Source organism: Pollicipes pollicipes, unplaced genomic scaffold (assembly GCF_011947565.3).
Source record: "Pollicipes pollicipes isolate AB1234 unplaced genomic scaffold, Ppol_2.1 Scaffold_2555;HRSCAF=2994_pilon_pilon_pilon, whole genome shotgun sequence".
NCBI classification, from domain to species: domain Eukaryota; kingdom Metazoa; phylum Arthropoda; class Thecostraca; order Pollicipedomorpha; family Pollicipedidae; genus Pollicipes; species Pollicipes pollicipes.
In genome coordinates this window covers 35,810,546-35,831,088 of record NW_023596136.1, presented here as the reverse complement: position 1 = coordinate 35,831,088, position 20,543 = coordinate 35,810,546, and the positions used below count along the sequence as shown (strand labels likewise).

At 51.2% G+C, this 20,543-nt stretch overlaps 2 protein-coding genes across 2 annotated transcripts; one reads left to right on the top strand and one right to left on the bottom strand.

Moving 5' to 3' along the window:
* Positions 1-5,845: 5,845 nt before the first annotated feature.
* On the top strand, positions 5,846-6,933 carry LOC119100752 (uncharacterized). The gene is made up of 3 exons (XM_037223873.1): positions 5,846-5,881; positions 6,285-6,458; positions 6,775-6,933. The coding sequence occupies exons 2-3, from the start codon at positions 6,297-6,299 to the stop codon at positions 6,931-6,933; spliced, it is 321 nt and encodes a 106-aa protein (XP_037079768.1). The 5' UTR covers positions 5,846-5,881; positions 6,285-6,296.
* Positions 6,934-9,200: 2,267 nt separating this feature from the next.
* Rab4 (RAS oncogene family member Rab4) lies at positions 9,201-16,533 on the bottom strand. Its single transcript, XM_037228317.1, has 7 exons — positions 16,428-16,533; positions 14,894-14,989; positions 14,558-14,638; positions 13,297-13,411; positions 12,674-12,815; positions 11,716-11,887; positions 9,201-11,160 (listed from the first exon to the last, which is right to left on the bottom strand). Exons 2-7 carry the CDS (start codon positions 14,907-14,909, stop codon positions 11,042-11,044), a joined length of 645 nt encoding a protein of 214 aa, XP_037084212.1. The 5' UTR covers positions 14,910-14,989; positions 16,428-16,533; the 3' UTR covers positions 9,201-11,041.
* Positions 16,534-20,543: the final 4,010 nt, after the last annotated feature.

The window sequence follows — 20,543 nt, the reverse complement described above, 5'->3', positions numbered from 1 at the left end:
AAGCCACACAAAATTAGATCTAAATGTGCTCAGAATGGCACAAGGAAGATGGCCGTGTAGGTTTCCTGTTGCTGCGTGGTATGGTTTCGTAAATATTGACATGTAAAACTGAAATAGTGCGATTTGCCTGACAACTTGACCTTTGAGCTGACAACATGGGGTCAAGTATTGCTCTAGCAACGCACAACTTATTATCAATGGTGAGATCTGGTTGAGAACAATCAACAGGTTTATGTTTCGTGGGGTACCTATTTCCCTTAATTAGTTAGTTAGTTTGGAAACGGCAGAGGAGAGGTCACACCAACCCCCGCCCCTTCCATCGGTCCGTGTTATGAAAAGGCGATTCAGGACGAGCGTTAAAGGGTTGATGGAGCATTGAGGGCGAAGTTTCACAGTGCACGGGTCAGCCCAACACAGATTGATGGGCCGGTTCAACATTCGCAGAGAAATGCCAAGTTTTACCCCTGCGGAACAACGACCGAGAAACGTGGGAAACGCGTTGATCAATCAAAGTGACGAGCGCGCACGCTGCCGTTTACAGTGCCAGAAGCTTCCTTATGAGATAATTTGTCCGTGAATACTTCGTGTGCTATTTCATTGGCGTTGCTTCTTTGCTCTCTCCACTAGAACACCTCCACATGCGTTTCATATTTCCGGGTCTCTAAAAATGTGGAGAACAGTACTCAACGTTTCAAAGCTGTGGCGCGCATGCCTCCATGCCCTCCACGGTGTCGCCGCCCTTGATTTCATGCTGTCTCAGCAAACGTGAAAAGGGGTTTCGAGTTGGCAAAACAGCGTTGTGCATTACGGCTACGTCTACGATTATGGACTTGCGAATTTCAATTGATGGGTTCGGCTTTGGCTTTGCGTTTCCTAAGTTTAGAGCCGCCGACTTTGGCTTCGGATTTCCGTGTATGAACTTCAAACCCAATGGCTTAAAATTTCGGTTCTGTTTTTTTTTCATATAAGAAGCCGCTGGCGCCGACTTCGGCTTCGCAGATCGAACCTAAGTGGCATCGGCTTCGACTTCGACGTTTGCTTCATGTCATTGTCTTGGGTTTGAGCTCCGCTTCGAAGCCAGAAGCCTGACTTCGTCCCCACGCAAGACTTGGCAAATTAACTTACTAAATCAGGAATGAAGTTATGCACCATGTAACTTAGGATGTTTTATGACCAAGCCTCTGGCCGCATGGGCTACTGAGTCCAGATTGAGCCAACATTAGTGTGCTGGGCACGTAAGACTGCGCGGGTAGAGTGTAATCTCTACCCCCAGAACGCGGGACTGAGCGTGATGCACGGGAATGAATCGATGTATGACTGTAGGCCGTGGCAGTGCTGAAAGCCAGCACACAGAAAAGAGTTACATTCCCCGACACATTCGATTTTTTCGTATGCTAGGCGCTACATGTTCCTTTATTTCGCATGGGTACCCTTGAAACGTCGGCATCCCGCCTAACAAATGTGTGCATTGTCTTTTGTGTCTGGAAACTTGAATGTCTTAAAGGTAGCTTGTGTGTTTTTTTGAACACCATTGGCATCCGTTTACAATATTAAGCCCAGTCAAAGCCCTTGGGACCCTTGGGAGCCATTATATTCTAAAGGACATGTTGGTCTCCCTGGTGAACTTTGCTGGCGTCGCCGGACATCCTTTAAGCACACTGAGACGCTTCTCTAAAATTATGAGCATCATGTTATTTTTAGAGCGGCCTAACCCAATGGACAATTTCTTGACCTTACCGGACTTTCTCCGTATCGCCACACTGTTTTGGCTGTAAAATATGCTCTTGTTGCCATCTCCATTCGGTCACATCTAGTTATCCCACAGATATCGTTGGGTTTTAGCGGTGCCTGTGGTATTGCAGCGATATTGTTGCAGTGGTGCTCTTGGCACCCCGGCTCGGTCGCAGGTATACGTCCGAGCGGCGTGTCTTCTACAGTTGGGTTGCAGCGATGCTTGGTTCATCCGGGCTTGGCCGCAGGCGGGCGTCCGAGCGGTGTGACCCCCACGGTTGGGTTGCAGCGGTGCTTGATTCACTCGGGCTCGGCCGCAGGCGTACGTCCGAGCGGTGTGACCCCCACGGTTGGGTTGCAGCGATGCTTGGTTCACCCGGGCTCGGCCGCAGGCGTACGTCCGAGCGGTGTGAGCCCACGGTTGGGTTGCAGCGGTGCTTGATTCACTCGGGCTCGGCCTCAGGCGAGCGTTCGAGCGGTGTGACCCCCACGGTTGGGTTGCTGTGATGCTTGGGCCTGGCAATCGTTGAGCATGCCTCGGGATGCAGTCCTGTGTTTCTGGTGCGGTCGAGCGTACCACGGGTACGGGTTGCTCCAGCGACGGCGACGGCCTTGGTAGCAAGTGGGTCGCCTTCCGTCCGTTGTGGCCTTGGTCGCGGCTCAGCAGCGCAAAGTAGGTTACGCCATCCTCGGAGGTTCTCCGGCATACCTAAGCGCTGCGATGAGTTAAAGGGTACAGCGTTCGGCTCCGGAGGCCCCGCTCCGCAGTCTCCGGGGCAAATTGTTCTCACAGACGTAGTCCTGGAATATATTTCGCTCCCCTTCCATACACCTGTCTCCCCCCCCCCATGCCCTATGCTGATTGAATTAAGACATGTTTTATGAATTATGCAGAAATTGAAAATTTAAAATGGCTTTTATCAGAACAAAGTAGGATAAATCCGTTAAGAAAAACAAAATTCTGGACGGTAGGTCGTTTAATCCCAGCGTAGGAAACCTGCAACAGCAAATTTGAAGATTAATTTGCGGTCGAATTATGTCTAGATTATCCTTTCAGAAATGTTGACAGTAATTCCATACCATTATTTATTCCTAGGCTCAATAATACTATCGTTCAAAACCGCCTTTCGCTCAAACGCCTTTCATCTCCTGCACCTTCGATCGTTGCCATGCCAACAGTTGTAAATAAATTCCGCCGAGCTTTAAGTTCCGCGTTTGCGACGATTTGAGAAAAACTAGCTGCGCATCGGCATTTGTCACCTTCAGGGCATTATAGGAACGCGACCACGGGTAGGTGGCATTGGCGCTTTATTGGATATTCCCAGTTCCCCCATGTCGTGAACCAAGTAAACCGATTGGCCAGTATTTATACTGTCACTTCCAAAGCATGTTGTGAGGATGCAGTCATTTGGTCAATCTGTGATCGAAATCCATGTGATGAATGATGTGATGTGATGTGATGGTGGTCCGGACTGTCGTATCCTCATCACGTTTCCATATGTTTGATGTTGGGTTGGTGTGTTCAAGGTATGGTTCAGAGTTGCATAAATATATAATCTACCAAAAAATCATACTGTCATAATGCCTTGCAAACCAAGGTATTGCTCAGTAGTGTCCCTCTTTGGGCCGGAAAAGTAAACACATGACAAAGAGTCACAAATATAGGTTCCCATGCTGAAATAGATTTTGTGTAAGTGAGTTGTGCACAAATGTACTTAAGATATACTTAATGGCTGGTGGGATATGACAACTTTGGCATGGCTGTCATCAGGATGGTTTATATGCAAGGCTTGTTAGCTTAGATTGTACACAGGTATGGGGCTGAACATAGCTTTACATGCAGTGGTGTTGTGATCCTGGGAGTAACCATAGATTACATCAAGGCAAAAGTTGGACATACTATCAGAAGATGTTTAGGTATTTTCTTGCATGTATTGTCAACTTGTTTGATGCTCAGTATAAAAAGCTGCCATAACTCTTCCCCTCCATGTGCTGACAAAGTGTGTGACACTGGCCAATGAGTGACTTAGTATGAGCACCAAAATTTTACTGAACTTAAGTCTGTCCTTTCACCAAGCTATTTTCTTTTCATTCTTCTAATGACTTTCCAATCTAATTTTTTAGCCTTGCTTTATTTTTTTAATATTTCTTAGGCCTTCCAATCTAATGTCTTTAAATTAATGTTCCCATGTAACTATGAAGTTGATGCCTTTCAGACCAACAAGATCTTTTTGTTATAATTTTTGTGTGGTAATATTACTTGTCATTTATGCAAATATATGACTTAATGACAGGCTGAAGTTTCCTTTTTGTATGGGGCTCCATCTCCTCCCCTTAAACTTCAGACCAAGGTAGGTCAGAGTTGCAAAAATCCTTATTTTCTGTATGTTAGGGTTAGGCATAGCCACTTTCCCTGCTTAGGCTGCCTGAGTTATTATGCACACCTGCGACTGCATTGATCACTTCATTGGTACTACATACAACAACTTTTCCAATCATTCATAGCTACCACAAAATAATAAAAGCCACAAGGAAGCATGATAAATAGACTGGCATAAAACCACCTGACCATCTGCTTTGTTTTATGAGTTGATAGGTTTTGAAGTTTTAATAATAGCGAATGTCTTATTTTACAGAAAAGAAGGAATAACCTAGCATATAAATGACAAGAAATGAACAAGGACACGGACTACACTCTTGTTCTGAAATACTTCCTTCTCTGGTACGAGTTCCTCCTCGAAAAACGCAGCACCAAACCTATCAGGCTCCAGCCAGCTCAGCCTGATATCAAGCCACTGCCAGTTCCCCACATACCCCAGGATGGCATGGTACCAATGACCCCAACAGTGCAAAGAATGCGGCGTTCACGTCCCTCCGCCAAGAGCCGCGACTTCGCGAGCCGAGCCATGGTGGCGTCTCTGTTCCGTCGCTGGCGGGACGCGTCGGGTCGACGCGCGCCCCATCCGCTGCCTGCCGACGCCGACGCCATCGGCGAGTTCATCCGCCGCCTGCGTGAGCAGGTCGACGGGGACTCCGCCGCCAGCGGCGATTTCCAGGAGCCACCGTCGTCCTCCAGACATGGGTCTCCATCGTGGGATGAAGTCGGTAGCCTCCCTCCCCAGGGAGACGCGCCAAGTCCTCCCCGGCGGCAGTGCGGCGGGGACAGTCCTCAGCCGCTCGCCGCCTCGGTCGGAGCTCCTCCCGAGCAGCGGTCGGGATCGCCTGACCCTCCTCCCGGCCCGGCTCCAGGGCGGCCCGTGCCATCAGCCGCGGCGTCCGCCCGGCTCGACAGCGCCGAGGTGGACAGCGGCGGCTCGGTCGACCTCTGCGCCGAGATCATGACCTCGCACGCGCTGCGCCTGGCGCGTCGCCGGCCCGACCCCGAGACGGAGGCGGAGCTGCGCCGCGCGCCGCACCTGCTCACCTTTCTGATGCACAGCGGCAGCAACCGGCGCGCGCGACGCAAGACGCCGCCGCAGGTGGCGCGGGGGGCCGGGCCGGCCCCGGCGGCGACGCGGCCCGAGTACCAGGTGGAGCTGGAGCGGCGGGCCGAGCAGCGGCGACTCCGGCAGGAGCAGGGCCGTCGGCGCCGGGAGGAGCGCGCTGCTCGCAGTCTCGAGGCTGAGCGTCAGCTGCAGGAGGAACGGCAGCGGAGCATTGCCAGTGAGGTGAGCCGGGTTTGGAGTCGGAGGGTGTTGCGTGGGGCGTGCGTGAGAGCGGGTTGGCGTTGATGCTAAGTCTGTAGTTCATGCGAATTATTTGTTGGGGATGCCGGTATACGCGTCATCGTGCGACATGCAGGCCGTCGTGGGGATGCGGAGATGCTGCGCTAGGTGCCGCCACAACACATAACAAGCCACGAAGTATGCTCATGGCAACGCAAACAACGTCAGTGATCGCGAGCACGCCGCGTAAGAACGACGATGTGGACCTACGGCCCCAGCCCAGGTCGTGACCAGCCGTTCGTCCCCCGCCGCAGAAGCGTCGCGAGTGGGAGGACCTGCGCGAGAGGCGGCGCCTGCAGGAGGAGCTGTGGCGCCGGCAGCTGCGCGGCCAGCAGGCGCTGCGTCAGAAGGCCGAGCTGGCGGACGGCGCGCGCCGGCGGGCGCTCGTGCGTCGCGTGTTCCGCGCGCTGCTGCTGAATGTCCAGGTGCGGTTGCGCGGGTCGGGCGGGCGCCGGTGTTGGTGTACAACGCTGGCCGATGTGGACTTGATGTAAAGCACTTTACCGCGCCACTGTGCTAATCAGAGCTGGAGCTTCCTTCGCTTATTTGGGTTAAAGTTTAGTGACTTCCATCGGATTGCAACTCCATTGTTGGGCTGAATTTATCCAACATCAGCTCCGCGTAGTTGGCGACATCTGCTGACAGCAATGGCGAGTTGTTTTTTTATTTTTTTATTTTTAATTAACCGCTCAGGCGTCCGCACTGATGGTTAGGCGTCTTGCCACCATGGCAAGATGGCCAACATGGCCAGCATGGTCTTCAGCGCTTCGTTCCGCCACGCCCCGTGGCCCCAGTCCTCGGCTAACGCCGATCCGCCTGTCCCGTTAGAGGAGCCACCAGATGACGTCCGCGGCCGAACTGCGAGCTCGCCAGGCTCTGCTGCGCCGCTCACTGGACAGGTGGCGCCACCACCGCGCCCTGGCAGCCGCTGAGCGCGTGGAGGCCGCCCAGCACTGGCGCGAATCCCGTCTGGCCGCCTGGGCCCTGCGTCGATGGAGAAGGGTGAGGACGACGGTGGCCGGCATGGTAGAGGCTCCTGGCGGTCAGCGGAATGACGTCAGCCGGAATGTTAGAGCTGCCGCGAGTGGACAGCGTTGTGTGAAAACCAATGGTTCTTGGTGGGGGCACTAAACAACAAAGGAGCACTTGATGTAAGCACAAAACATAATACTGAGACAGACACACCCGTAATTACAATTTTGTCAGGCGGGTTTCCGTGTTCTGCATAAGTACTAGGCGTATGGTTGCGCGCGGCTCCTGTCGCAACACGTCTCTTGCAACACAACATGCAACACGTTGCCACACGGCGCTGCCGCAGTACGTGCACCAGCAGCGGCTGAAGGAGCAGGCGGCGGCTGACCTGAGCCAGCTGCAGCGGGTGCAGGCCGCCTTGCGGACTTGGCAGGCCAGTGTGGCGCTGGCCCGGGTCCGACGCCGACAGAAGATGCACCGCGCCCAGCTCTGTCACGTCAGGTGAGCGGTGTGACGTCAGCTGTGACGTCATGCGGCGGCCCGGTCTAATGCATACGCCGCCTCCCCCGACCCCGCAACAGTGGCTTTTCCAGCATTCGTCGAAGCGAGCAAGGATGAACAGGAGCGAGGTAAGGGGAGATAAGGTAACCGGCGTAACACCACGGGAGCGCTGAGAGGAGTGACGTCGGGAGGATATGACTTCAGACGAGGATGTTACGTCAGAGACAGGGTGTGACTTTACAGTTGGCATTGGGATGTAGAACACTAAGTGAAATTCTTGGACGTCGTGGCGGGGACGTGACATCTTGGGATAGTGTGACGTCATGAAAGTCGTGCAGCGTCAGCAGATGGGTGTGACGTCAAGGGAGACGTCTGACCTAAGGGAGGACCAGGGGACGTCGGAAGAAAGTGCGACTTCAGGAAGGACAGTGACGTCAGTTGGTTGGCGCCATATAGTCGGAAAATAGTCAAAACCAGGTGGTTCTGCCGTTTCCCGATCGGTAAAGCTGTTCGACTGTTGAATAGGAAACCTGTCGATCCGACGCGTCACCCGCAACTTGCCGAGCTGCTGCTACCAGTCATGTGGAGCGTGTCTGCCAAGCTGCTCGCCTCACGCTGCCGTTTGTCCGCCGCCAGGCTGACCTGTGCCGGGGCGTTGCGGCGCTGGCGGCGGCTCCACGACGCTCTGGAGGAGGAGCGGGCCGTCGAAGCCCGCAGGGAGCGTCTCAGGCGTCTCGTGCGCGAGATGGTGCCCGACTTCCAGCCGGTCACCGTCGAGCCCGTCTGAAGCCTGACGTCCAGCGAACCTACGCCCGGCTGGACTGCCGGCGAGCTGGACGCCGTCTGAGGTGGTGGGCAATCTGGGCCTCGTCTGCAGTCGCGTCGCGCGAACTGGATACGGTCTGCAGTGCGTCTCGTGAACTGGATACGGTCTGCAGTGCGGCACGCGAGCTGGATACCGTTTGCAGTGCGGCGCGCGAACTGGATACGGTCTACAGTGCGTCGCGTGAACTGGATACGGTCTACAGTGCGTCGCGTGAACTGGATACGGTCTACAGTGCGTCGCGTGAACTGGATACGGTCTACAGTGCGTCGCGCGAACTGGATACGGTCTGCAGTGCCGTAGCGCGAATTACATACGGTCTGCAGTGCCGTAGTGCAAATTAGATACGGTCTGCAGTGCCGTAGTGAAAATTAGATCCCCTCTGGACAGCTGACGTCCGGACTGCAGTCGTCTGGTCCCGTGGTTAGCGATGGCACCTATCACTGACCACGTGTAAAGCCGCTCAAGCAGCCGTGACTGCTGATTTGCTACCGAGTGGTCTCTGTGCACAACAGTATGGTCGTCCACCTGGATCTACCACCATGCCTTATGTCAGCTAGTCAGTGTGCACGCTTACTCAAATGAGGACGCTTCCGCCGCTTGGTCACTTAGCTCGTATTTATTTAATCATGCAGTCAGCAACACATGTGTTTATTGCACTATGTTCTTTATTTCATCAATCATGTGAAGTTCAAAAGTGACTAAGTTCTATCATCGTGTGTTGCCTATCATGCTGAGGATGCTGAAGCGGTGTCATGTTTTTATTTTATTGTTGATTGATTGATATCATGTGGCGTAATTATTATTCGAAAAGTATGTTCCGTTTTCCATGAACCAAACCGTGTACGTCTTTTCATGGCTTAGCTCTGTGACCGCAATTCTACTCCTTCCGTCACCTATCACTCGTCATCGGTCAACGTTTCCCGACCATCGTCTGTGAAACGAAAGTGGTGTGTTTGTTTGGGTGTTCTCGTTTTGACTGATTTGACCCGTCTAAAATGCGGACTTGCATCGTCTTGTCTTTGGCTACGTTGTCAATTTTACTAGCGTAAAATGCGGATTTAGTGCGTCAACATGCACGTCACGTGCCGTTTCCGGCCACGAACGTTCCCACGTCCGTGCGATCACTCGGCTCTCGCAGCGAAAGTTCGCAAACGTGAACGACTCGGGGAGACGGTGGAAGCTCTACCTGCCCCGCCTCCTTTAGCCTCTGCGTCACTCGAGTGCCAGTTGTGCGTGCGCGTGCCCCGCCCTCAGCACGAAGCCCCTGCGGCCGACCTCAAGGTGAGTTCGCGGTCTCGCGCGGCCGGGACGCTCCGCGGCCGGCTGGGGTAGATCGATGCGGCGACAGCCGACACCGAGCCGATCGATCCCAGGCGCCGCGCACTTACCGCCGGCCCGGCTGTTTGAACGGCGGGCATCTCGGCACCGCGGGTCAACACGCCGCCGGCTTTGGGCTCGTTTATTCGGAGACTAGACTCGGTGTTACAACAGAAAGCCGGCTCTGGGGCGGCGCGGACAGCCGCCGTCATCGCCGCGCCGGTCCGTCACTGTCACACGGTACACACCGCGGGTCAGGAGAGGCCGTGCCCGGAGGCCCCGCTCGCGCGGCAACAGACGGTGAGCGAGCCGCGCTGCTAGGAGGGCCGCGTGGTAGCTCGGAGTTTGGTCGCTGATGGACTGAAAACTAGCAAAGTCAAGTTCTTTGATGCAGTTGCGTGCATACGCAGGGCGCGCTGTTTCTAATCTTTGGCTAGCGGCGGGGATTCGTGACTCCCGCGCTTGCTTCATAACGCCGAACACGGCGGCGCTTGTCGAATTTCATCAACGCATTTTGGTTCACGTCTTCCCCCACATGCATTCATAACAAACAAAAAGGTGATGGCAAACGCCGCCAAAAGACCAGCGACTTGTCCTAGTACTCAGCGGGCGGAGGTAACGCGCAAGTCTTCGCGTTACGTAGCAGCGATATGGGCCCCAATCGAATGGGCGGTATAGGTATATGGACCATACACGACGGCTATCACAGGCTCCCGACGCTACTTTTACCAGTGTGATCACAAAGCATTACTGCTGAGAAGCGTTCTCTTCTACTAAGCATAAGGCAGAAATATTCAAATGAGTCGCCCTACGACACATTTCTAGTCTTGTCATGACCAGAAAACATAGCTACACCAGACAGAGGCTTGGTGGCTGCCAATCATCGACCATAAGGCAAGCGCATGACGAGCGTCGCGCTGCCCGGTCATTAAAGTAAATTCACATCCTCGCCCGTGATAGCTTAAACAAACTCGCTATACACATGCGCGGAGCCCTGCCAATACAGTATAGTACAATTCACAGTTCAGGTTGTGAGACTACGTTTAAAGCTCCACAGAACCTATCACGGTTCTCAGAAGGTGGGACTTACACCTAGGGACCAGGGAGAGAGGCGGGCGCGCGGCACTGGGCTCGTGGGAGACGGCCCTCGATGCAACTGCACGCGTCGCCGCTGTCCAGTGATCAATATCAAACATAGAACACGACGGGTTCATCAACAGCTGCCGCTTGGCCAGCATGACGACGGACAGGGAGCCTGCTGCCACAGCCACTTCAGTCTCTCCTCATGACACCATCTCGAATGCGTCATTTTCCGGTTCGGAAAAGAATCCCCAATGTCTTCTAACTGCAAAACAAGCTTAGCCATAAAGACAGCAAGCGACGCGACGCACAATCCACCACAGAGACGCGCTATCGGGCCGACTCAAATCACGGGGGACAAAATAGCCCCTTCCCGTATGCCCCTGTAGCCCAGGAACAGGCGCACCTTCGGGCGTCATTCCTCGTTGTCACGAAATCCGATCATAGCCCTGCCGCGTGGTACAAAGGAGCCGGCTAGCCCGCAGCTGAGGTGAAACGCCGGAAGGCTGCCAGACCCCCCACTGTGACGACGCAGAGGCGGAGGGGCCAGTGCCTAGTGGCGCGGAAGGCACGAGCTAGAGCGCATAGGGAATGACGACAGCGGACAAAGTAACGACGTGCTTGCCCAGCAACCCCCGCGCGCAGACCCTCGGACCCGACGGGGAGGCGCGTCGGAGCCCGCGGCAGAGCGGCGCACCAGCACCCCACTCTGTGAACACAAATCCCATAAACTCGTACGAGAAATCACGGCGACTACGTTAAAAATAAACCTCTGACCGAGAGTCACACCAACATCGACAGCGCAGCAGGGCCGGTGCCGGCCGCGACCCTCCGCAATAAATAGTCGTCGCCTCTGCGCCCGGCCGGCGCCCGCGCGTCCGGCGGCGCCTCAGATTTTGCAGCCGCACTCGGGCCCGCTGGTCGGACGGGCCGTGCCGCGGTTGAGCCGGCGCAGCGCGTGGTCGCCGTACTGGATGCCCGAGCCTATCCGCTCCGGGTCCAGCTCGCCTGCCGGTGGCGCCGAGCACGGTCAGAGCGGCCACGGGACCGCGGGACACGCACCAGTGGTATCAGTGTGAATGACGGGCACGTGTCTGCATTATAAAAAATGCAATCACAATACGTGTGAATGTGCCGTAACGACGAAGAACTCATGAAATGGGAAAAACACGATAAAAGACTTGACTTTACTAGTATCTGTATAAAAATACGACATGAAATTCGCACGCACGATCACAATGCAATCGTCCCATCATCAGCATCAGAAATCACAAACCCATATCCCCATATTCAATGGACAGCAAGCGTTGCTCATGACTTCGGAGGCATTTCGCAACATAAACGTACACTTTTAACACAACTGGAAGCAAGCTGACGCATGATGCACAGCGAAATCAATCCTAAGCCCTCCCCATGATGCATCAACGTTGACGTTCCTGCCCACACATCAGCGCGGCACGGCCCGTCCCCTCCCCCCCCCCCCCCCCCCCCTCCCCTGAGCACCCGTGCCCCGTCGCCCAGCTCGGCGGCTCCTCAGCCGTCCCCTCAGGGCGCGCCACCCACCGGTCTCGATCTTGGCCAGGATGGTCTTGGAGCACTTGAGGAACGCCTCCTCGATGTGCTCGCCCGTCATGGCGCTCGTCTCGAGGAACATGAGCTCATTCTCCTGCGCGAACCGGCTCGCCTCGAGGAAGGTCACCTCGCGCTCGGCGTCCAGGTCCTTCTTGTTGCCCACCTGCAGCGGCGGCGGCGCGGTCAGCGGGAGGCGGTCGGTGCCTTGGCCCGGCGCTTCGCTCGCCGATGGGAGCGGCGTCCATGCGGGCGTTTGTTTACTCGCCGGATATGACGGCACGTTCCGTCTCAATAGCGGCCTGTAATGCGCTCGTCGTAAAGGCAGATGAAACAGGATTGCTGGGTCCGTTTCCTACAGCTGCACTTATCAGGATCCGTATACCCCTATTGACTGGCATATCCCAGTTGCTTATAAATGCCGTTTTGATGTTAGGGTTACCGGGGAAATGTAGTCCAGATGAAAGGAGGATCTAGGATAAGGACATGTGCAGCCTACTGTGTGGTAAGAAAAATGTGTAAAAAGATGATATCGTGGACTGGCGAGGGCCTGGTATGCCCTCCAGAAATATGCAGGCGACTTGAATCAGACGTGCCGTATATAGGTTAGGTGTGGCATACTGTGTAGTAAGAAAAAGGTCACCGCACCGTCATGTACCGGTGTACAGGACGGTACGACGACGACCGCGAAGTAACCAGCTCCACACAAGCCGAGCATTACGTACCGTTGCTCCGCCGCGCCAAAGATGACACCGCGTCGCGTCTGCCTCTCGCACGGACTATGCCGTGCCGACCTCGGCCCAGCACGGGGCTCGCGGTCATCAAGCCCTGTACGCGGTCGCCACGCAGAGCCCGGCGCCCACTCGCCGTATCTTATCGGGAGTGGTCGCACGCCTCCGTATCACGCGGCGGCGGCGCGCGCCCGCCCGCGCTGCGCCACAGCAGCACGCACCATGAGGATGACGATGTTGGGCGAGGCCAGCGAGCGGGCGTCCGTCAGCCAGGCGGACAGCGCGTTGAAGCTCTCGCGGCTGGCAATGTCGTACACGAGCAGGGCGCCGGCGGCGCCGCGGTAGTAGCTGCGCGTCACCGATCTGCCGAGCGACAGCGGCGGCGCGCGTCATTCTAACTATTCGCGGGACCAGATAGAGCACGATCCGGTTTGGCACACTGCCACCGATCGGGAAAAGCTGCCTTGTGTGGTGAGGTGCACGTCGACGGTCCAGTAAAAATATAACTGCTGATGGTTCAGTCAATTCGAGACGAGCCGCGTGTCACTGTTTGCGGCAATGAATGGCGGTTTCCAAATTCCACGAGATTTATTCGTCCGGGGGAAAAGGTTTCTGGTTCCTGGTTGGACCAATTGATGCATATATTCCAAAATGTCCAATCTCTACCTTACTTCCAATAATTTTGTCTCGATCCGCCACTCTCAACAATACGTTAGATAAGCCAATGTTATTGCTCAAAGCATTGAGGCTGGTGATTTGCAAACTGAGTAATATGAGATAGTGTAAACATTAACTCTGATATATCCCAGAACTCCGCAGTGATTTTTATATCTGCGTTGCTGACCTGAACCGTTCCTGTCCGGCCGTATCCCAGATCTGTAGCTTGACCGACTTGCCACCGACGTTGATGATTTTCGAGCCGAACTCGACTCCGATCGTGTGGTTGCTGTCCTGCTTGACTGAAAGGCAAAACGCGGCTCAGTAACACCTGGTAACTGGCCGTAATCACAACAGACAATGGTTCTTGTTGGGGAGGGATCCCCATGTTTGGCACTGGCAGCATTCGCGATTTTATACGACGCTGTTTGCGCGCATTTTCAAGTCTTTTTACAAGCGCATTGGCCGGCGTGGAACGTGTGCTTGTTGGAAGTTACTAATTTACAGAAAACATTTGCATCACTACTGATCAAAACATATGACAAACAAGCAGCTTAAAACAGCACAGTATTAGTGCTAGCACCAGAGTACTGTCTGGTGCACAAAGTGCCAGTGTTATCATTATTTCCACACGTGCAGTGTAAAGACTTGTGCATTAATAAACCACTCCTGCCTTAAACGGCCCATGATGACAAACAGCATAAGGTTTGACATCAACACTCTTGGTTTTCATACATGTTCCATTATGATCTACCATATTTTTTCTAGGTTTGCAACCCCTGTGTTGACATTAATGCGGTATCAGCTTGTGAGATGCTACTGCCATTGTATATGCAGTATACTTAAAAAGCTTTCTCACATCAACAGTATGTTAGCCTTCATGTGCATTTTTCAGATATTGGTTAAATATGACAAAAACTGAACAACTTGTACAAACCTGTGTGTGTCAGAATAAAGTCATAGTCTGCATGATGACTGATTCAGCATTATGAAATCCCTGACAAACAAAAGGCATCCATTCATGTATGGATTTCCACTTTGCTTTGGTAAAATGACCTCAAATAGAAAAACAGTCATCCATGAATTTTCTTTCTCCTATGGTGTACAGACCTAATATAATGACCCAAAAGTCACAGACAGTCTGTGCCTGCATCCAAAAGTGGGTGCAAGACACGACAGCAGTGTGTTTCCATAGGAAGAGAGTGGCACAACAGGTTTGGTTTATTAAAGCATAGATAGTCATCATGGAACATATCTTTTGATCCAGGTTGTGTCTGAGCATCTAAACACCACTGTCCTGGAGAAATATGTACCCATCTGAAATTAATTGCACTGGCAAGGCATATACAGTGTGTCTTCATGTCATGTCATATGTCATATCATCATTCCACTGAGCCAGATCTATTACAAAAGACATGTAAATGTGTCCATCAACACAATAAACTCACATTTATTCTCTATGAATTGGTGCAATATGCATGATTTTCCAGTCCCTGCACTTCCAATGACCAGGAACTTGAACAGGAAGTCTGAAAATGAATGTGGCTAAGGTTATTTTTATCAAAACACACAAAAATTACAGAGGTTTGTGATAGTAACAGACAATACCTGAAAACATCACATCTTTTACAACTCAAAATGCATAAAGGATGGCAAGTTTTACAAGTAACAACTATAATAAGCTAGTGTCAAGAACATCAGCCTATGACCAAATGGCAGCCTACCAAAGTAGATTGTACAGCTCAGAGCATGTGGCTGCTTATGACAGGAAAGTGGGCACTTACCATAGCTCTCAGACATGCTTTGATGGTTCTGATATCAGAGAATGATTAGATGAAGAGCAGGTTGGTTTCTCCTTTTCTCAGGTACTCCCAAGTAAGCTGAAAATTGGTGTTGTTAAATTGAATGTGTAAATCTTAACATGGCCACCTGCTTGCTCATTTACGAGCATGATGCTTTCTTGTATAACTGGGTAGGTGAATATAGCAGACCTAGTGTTGTGCTATCTATGCAATCCATCATATGTGAAAATATACAGGCTGATGCACACTATTGTTTAGCAATAACTTTTTTGATGTCTACATATGTTTGCATGTAAGCAGAATTCTACTGTGTGGTAAATTCACTACAGCTGTTTTAAATCCATGTTCACTCAAATGAGCTTGAGACAGCAGTTTGGCAGAGGTCTAAGACAACATCACCATGTCTAATACCTAATTGTGCTTATTATTTACAGGAACAGGAGCTTTCCTTGAACCTCAATCTTAAGGGCAACTAAACATGGATGCATAATGCACCCCAACAGCACAGGATAAAGATCAATACAAACTCTTCATACAATTATGTGTGAGACAGGTAAGGCACTGATGACACAATTGCCCCAAATACTCCATACTACACGACACCAGCTCCAAAAGTTTGTGGAGAATGTGACAATGGTCACAAAGTACTGCATGGCACACATCAACAAAAAACAAGACCACACCATGCAACCTGTTCCCATTCCTAATCAAAGTTGCCTTCTTTTTTAAGAGTTTTTGCCTAATACACTGCTATTTTTGCTGGCAGCATTCAGTGTCACCTAATAAGAGTGAAGCATTTCTTAGCTGAAGTGCCCAGACCAACTGAGTTCATCTGAAGAATAATTGAGATATTCCTAAACTATTATATCATACTCATTTAGTTGGCATTATAAGCCTGAGACCCAGACTGAGGAAAAGTATATCAAGCCCATCATGTACAGCATATCTGTTAAACAGTGGTGACAACCAGGGGGCATGTAGGCATGCCATGCATTTGAATGGCCCAAGATTACTGAAGTTGTGTCACCCATTTTGGAACAAAGAGAAAGTCTTTTGGGAAACTTGCATGTCCAGATGGTAAATTAAAGCAAAAACAGCCTCAAATATTTTTAAAGCACCAATATATGTGCATGTCAAAATGCATTTAAAAATTAGCCAACCTTCCCTGAGCTGTGTTCAGCACACACATGCCATAGTTTCAGCTTGTTAAGCCCCTAGCCACCTAGCACAGAGGGATTTTCCATTTTCACGATGCAATAGCGCAGGACAAGCACAATTTGTTTGTTGTTCATGATCACTTCAACAATGCTTGTACATTACATGCTCATACGCAATTAGTTACAGGAACTGACGAAATTTATAGCTTTTCAGAGCGCGTCTGCCTACGCCAAGAGCACCATGGAACCTCACGTCGAGATTTGAGCAAGAATGACTGATGTAAACCCTGTGACTGGTCTTGACCGAATTATCGATAATCGTAAACACTCGACCTCCGATGATCAAGCAGGTGCCGCACCTTTCGAACAGCTCCTTCAACTGACGCACTCAAATGCCATGCAGCGGCTACAGCCCCCAACACGACCCGGACACAACTTGAACGCCTCCCATTCCCTACACGTTCCACGACAACCAGCGCTAATGGCCAAGGTCGTATCAGGGAGCTAGGAAGGACGGACTAAACAACTGATTAAACCTGTTGACAACACTATGCTCCAAACCTATGCAACTGATCGACACCAAACCTTCATCATTCGATTTCACGTTGTCGATTAACTCTTGGAGTGAATGGTGACTTTTGAAGGTTAAATATTACTAAAATAATCAAAACTGGAAAAATTCGTTGCATGCAACGAACCCCATCACCACAAAGCTTCCCCAACCGATGTGCGCTAGTCGATCTCCTTTCCTTCTCAGAAAATGGTGCTCTTAAATAAGGTCAAAGAGCACAGGGACGCGCACGTGTAGATAGCGCTCCATTTTGCGATTTACACTGCGACGAGTTCCAATTTCGCTGAAAACGGGCCATGTGGTCAATTTTGGCACGAGTATATCGAATATAACGTCTACTTTGCACGATGACGTGACCTTCAAGGTAAAATGACAGACTACTCTACGACGTCCAAAAACTCCTGGCCGATTTTGTTTCATCGGGCATCAGAATATTCAGCAGCGGCTGAAACACCTGACCTGAACGGAAGCTAGCTCATTTACTGGCGAATATCATCATGCTTGAAATCCGAAAATGGTGGTCGAATTTTGGATGATACTGAGTTGATATCATTAATTTGAGCTTGGATTTTCCTTAAATGGTGAACTTGAGAGGCTAGGACTTTTCGACTGGCGGTAGTCAATGCACTGTTGAATACTGCGACGCTTAAGAAATTGAAATCACCTGAAGGTTTTGGGTGATGTTGAGTTCACCGCCATTTGATTTTGAATTCGACCTTGAAGTTCACGCGATATTGCAAAATAGACACCAGATTTAATGTGTTCGTACCATAATTGAGCAGCAGACACGTATTCAGCGAAATCGAAACTCGTCTTTATATAGATCGCTAAATAAATCGCGAACTGAGCGGACGTGAAATCAGCGCCCAAAATCGACAAAGATCAGTATGAAGACTACCTCATGCTGCGAGCATATCGAACCGATCGGCACGAAGCCTTTGCCAGACGATCTGTCATGGAAGATTAAATATTTTTTTTCCAAAAGATGGTGCACTTGGGTCAGGTCAAAGGTCACAAAAAATGCCAGAAAACGTCAGACGTCAGTGTGCAGGTCGCCCTATGTTTTGCGCCTAGGGGACTGATTGGCACGAAGCCTTTGCTAATCGATGCATGTTCAATAATCTATCTTTAAAGGAAGAAAGTGAACCTGAGTGAGACCAAAGGTCGCTAGAACCTTCCCAAGCTACCAAAAAAACTACAACCCCTGATGCTCCGAGCCTATGACATCGATCGGCACGAAACCTTCCCCAATCGGTGCCCCATGGTCAACAACCTGTAATCCTTTTCAAAAGACGGCAACCTGGGGTCAGGGCAAAGGTCACAAAAACACCCGAAACCGACAAAAAGTAGATCAAGTCGGCTGCGTTGAATGATGGACAATTGAATGTCTGTTGGACCGATTCATACCTCACGCAGGCAGCTTCTCGGAAGCTACACCACGCATCACACCACCGCATACTTCATCTGCGGTGGTGTGATGTGGTGTAAAGGAACATAATTCGGGACACTGTTGCAGGTGGCCAACATATGCTTTACTCACCAATTAGTAGTAAAGCTGATCCAGAGATATGCAACAAAGTAGCCATACCACTAGTTCGCAGTCAGTCATGCGGGAGACTGCCGGGCCAGGGCAGTGGCCGCCGACGGGGAACGGAGCAGGGCCCAGATAAGGAATAGATGGCAGAAGGGCCTTCATTCTGTGACTTGATTTTTTTAAAAAGAGAATCCCCAGCCTTATGGGCTTTGCCACATGTCTTTTTTTTACTTCTCAGCATATGGCAAGATCACATGGCGCCTTTCCAGCCCTCGGGGCGGCTCTTCCCCTTCTTCTAAGGTTTAAGGCACCTTTGGGTCTTCATGAGTATTTGCTCTGTTTGGCCTCGTGCAGGGTGCACCTGTAGGGGTGCCACCACAGAGGGTCGGGCTAGGGTGACCTCTAGAGGGGGGCCTTCACCTTCCGACTGCGAGGGGCACATGCCAGTCTCCAGTCTCATGCCAGAGGCGCATGCCCTCAGTCTCCCATCCCTCTGAATCCGCCTTTGCATGGCTGCTATGCTGCGCAAATTAAACACTATTTGATAAATTATGGAAAATTGCAAGTCGTCACAATACAGTGGGATAAATCAGTTAAGGAACACAAATTTCGGGAAGTTTGGCCGTCGGGCCTTTGGTTTACCCCACCCTCCAATCATGTGTGAAGATTGGCACCCCTAATGCTTCCTCAGGAAGTGCAAAATCTTTTTTTTTGGCAGATCGAACCCCTTCGACAGATAGCCGTCAAAAAGTGTATACTCTTAGAAGCGGTCCTGTGTGTCACTCTGGGTGGAGTCAGGATTAGCTGGAAGTCAAACGAAGTTTAGTTCAGTTGAAATTAATCGATTCATCTAAAAGCTTTACTTGACTAGCCTCACAGTTCGATCCAGTGTGAAGCGCAGCGGCTGAAATTTAGTGATATTTCAGAAATTTAACATTTAAAAATTTACTGACATTTAGCAGATGAGACGACTCCAATATAAGTACAAAAATGCAACCTTTTCCCTAATCGAAAGGCAGACTGAATTAGCTGATGTGTGCACGGTGAGTTTGCCTTACCTGGTGAGAGGTCGGCTCCGCTGATGTTCCATGACGATATTTGCTGCTAGTTTGAGCCGGCAGTGTCGCTCCAACTCTTGTGGCGCGTGGTGTACCTATCCGCGGTGGGCCACATGCTGCTTTTTCCAACGTGCCAGTGCGGTTTTTGTTTTTCACGTTTGACCCGGGCGCTCGTTTCGACATCTCGTTTCGGACATGCGCGCCAGGACGATCAGGAGAGGGTGGCCCTTAAAAAACGCCGACCCCATCGGAGGCACAGACAGTCACAATCGTGGGAAGCCACAATCGCGATGGTGTCATAATCATGGATACAGAGGCATGTGTACCCGGAGGGACATTAAGACGGGTGATGGTGATGAGAAACTCTACTGACCTGGCGCGCCGACGGCTGGCCGCTCGGCGCCTACGCCTTTGCAAATTGCAAGCCAGGCGGAAGAATTGCCGGCGCTTCAATGGCTGCCTGCGATTTCCGGCCCTTTTCTATGTTTTATAAATATGAGTCGTATTAATGTCCTTTAAAGAATAGAACGTTCTGCAGGATTTTTGCGATTACGTACACGCACATCATTTCTGATTCGCTATGTGTCGTGCACTCCTTTTGAGCTTGCACCGTAACGTAGTTATCAGCATACCCAAAATACAACTTTGACATTAATGTGTGGTATTAAAGCACTTGCCGAACCCTGTGTTGGCATCGCTTCATGTGTTTTAACAAATTGTCTGCAAGAAAACAGTAGATCATGGAAAATGTGCGGCCGCCGAAATTTTTTGCCATGAGGCAGGACGCGTCGTAGTCCAGTCTATGTTATTACGTTCATTCTTGTATCTTGCGTAGTTCATATATTGCGCACAGCTTGCGGCGTCTGTGAATTTACCGATGACAGATTCTGGCGCGCCGACAGATGATATAGGCATAGTTCAGCGGCGATAGAGATTGGGAGCTACATGGTGACGCCGCGGTAAGCCTTACACCCGGTGGCTACTTTTTACTAGATACAATTTCCGAGGCATGTGTGATATATGGCTGTACGGTTCCGCTCAGAATTGAGGGGGTCTGATCTTTGCGCCTGCCCTGTAGACTGTGTGTAGCAACCAGTGTAGACATCCCTTTCATATTACCGGCGACAAGTATGCATGAGACGGTATGAATGCATGAATGCTAGTTGCGGTATCCCAGTAAAGTGACGTTTGCTGCCCATGCTAGGACAAGACCACTTGTTTCACAAAGGCCCATATACTGTTGGTAAGTCGATGTAAGTAGTAAGTCCTTTGTCTGCCCATTCACTTTCTGAATTAAAAGGAAGGTTATCAC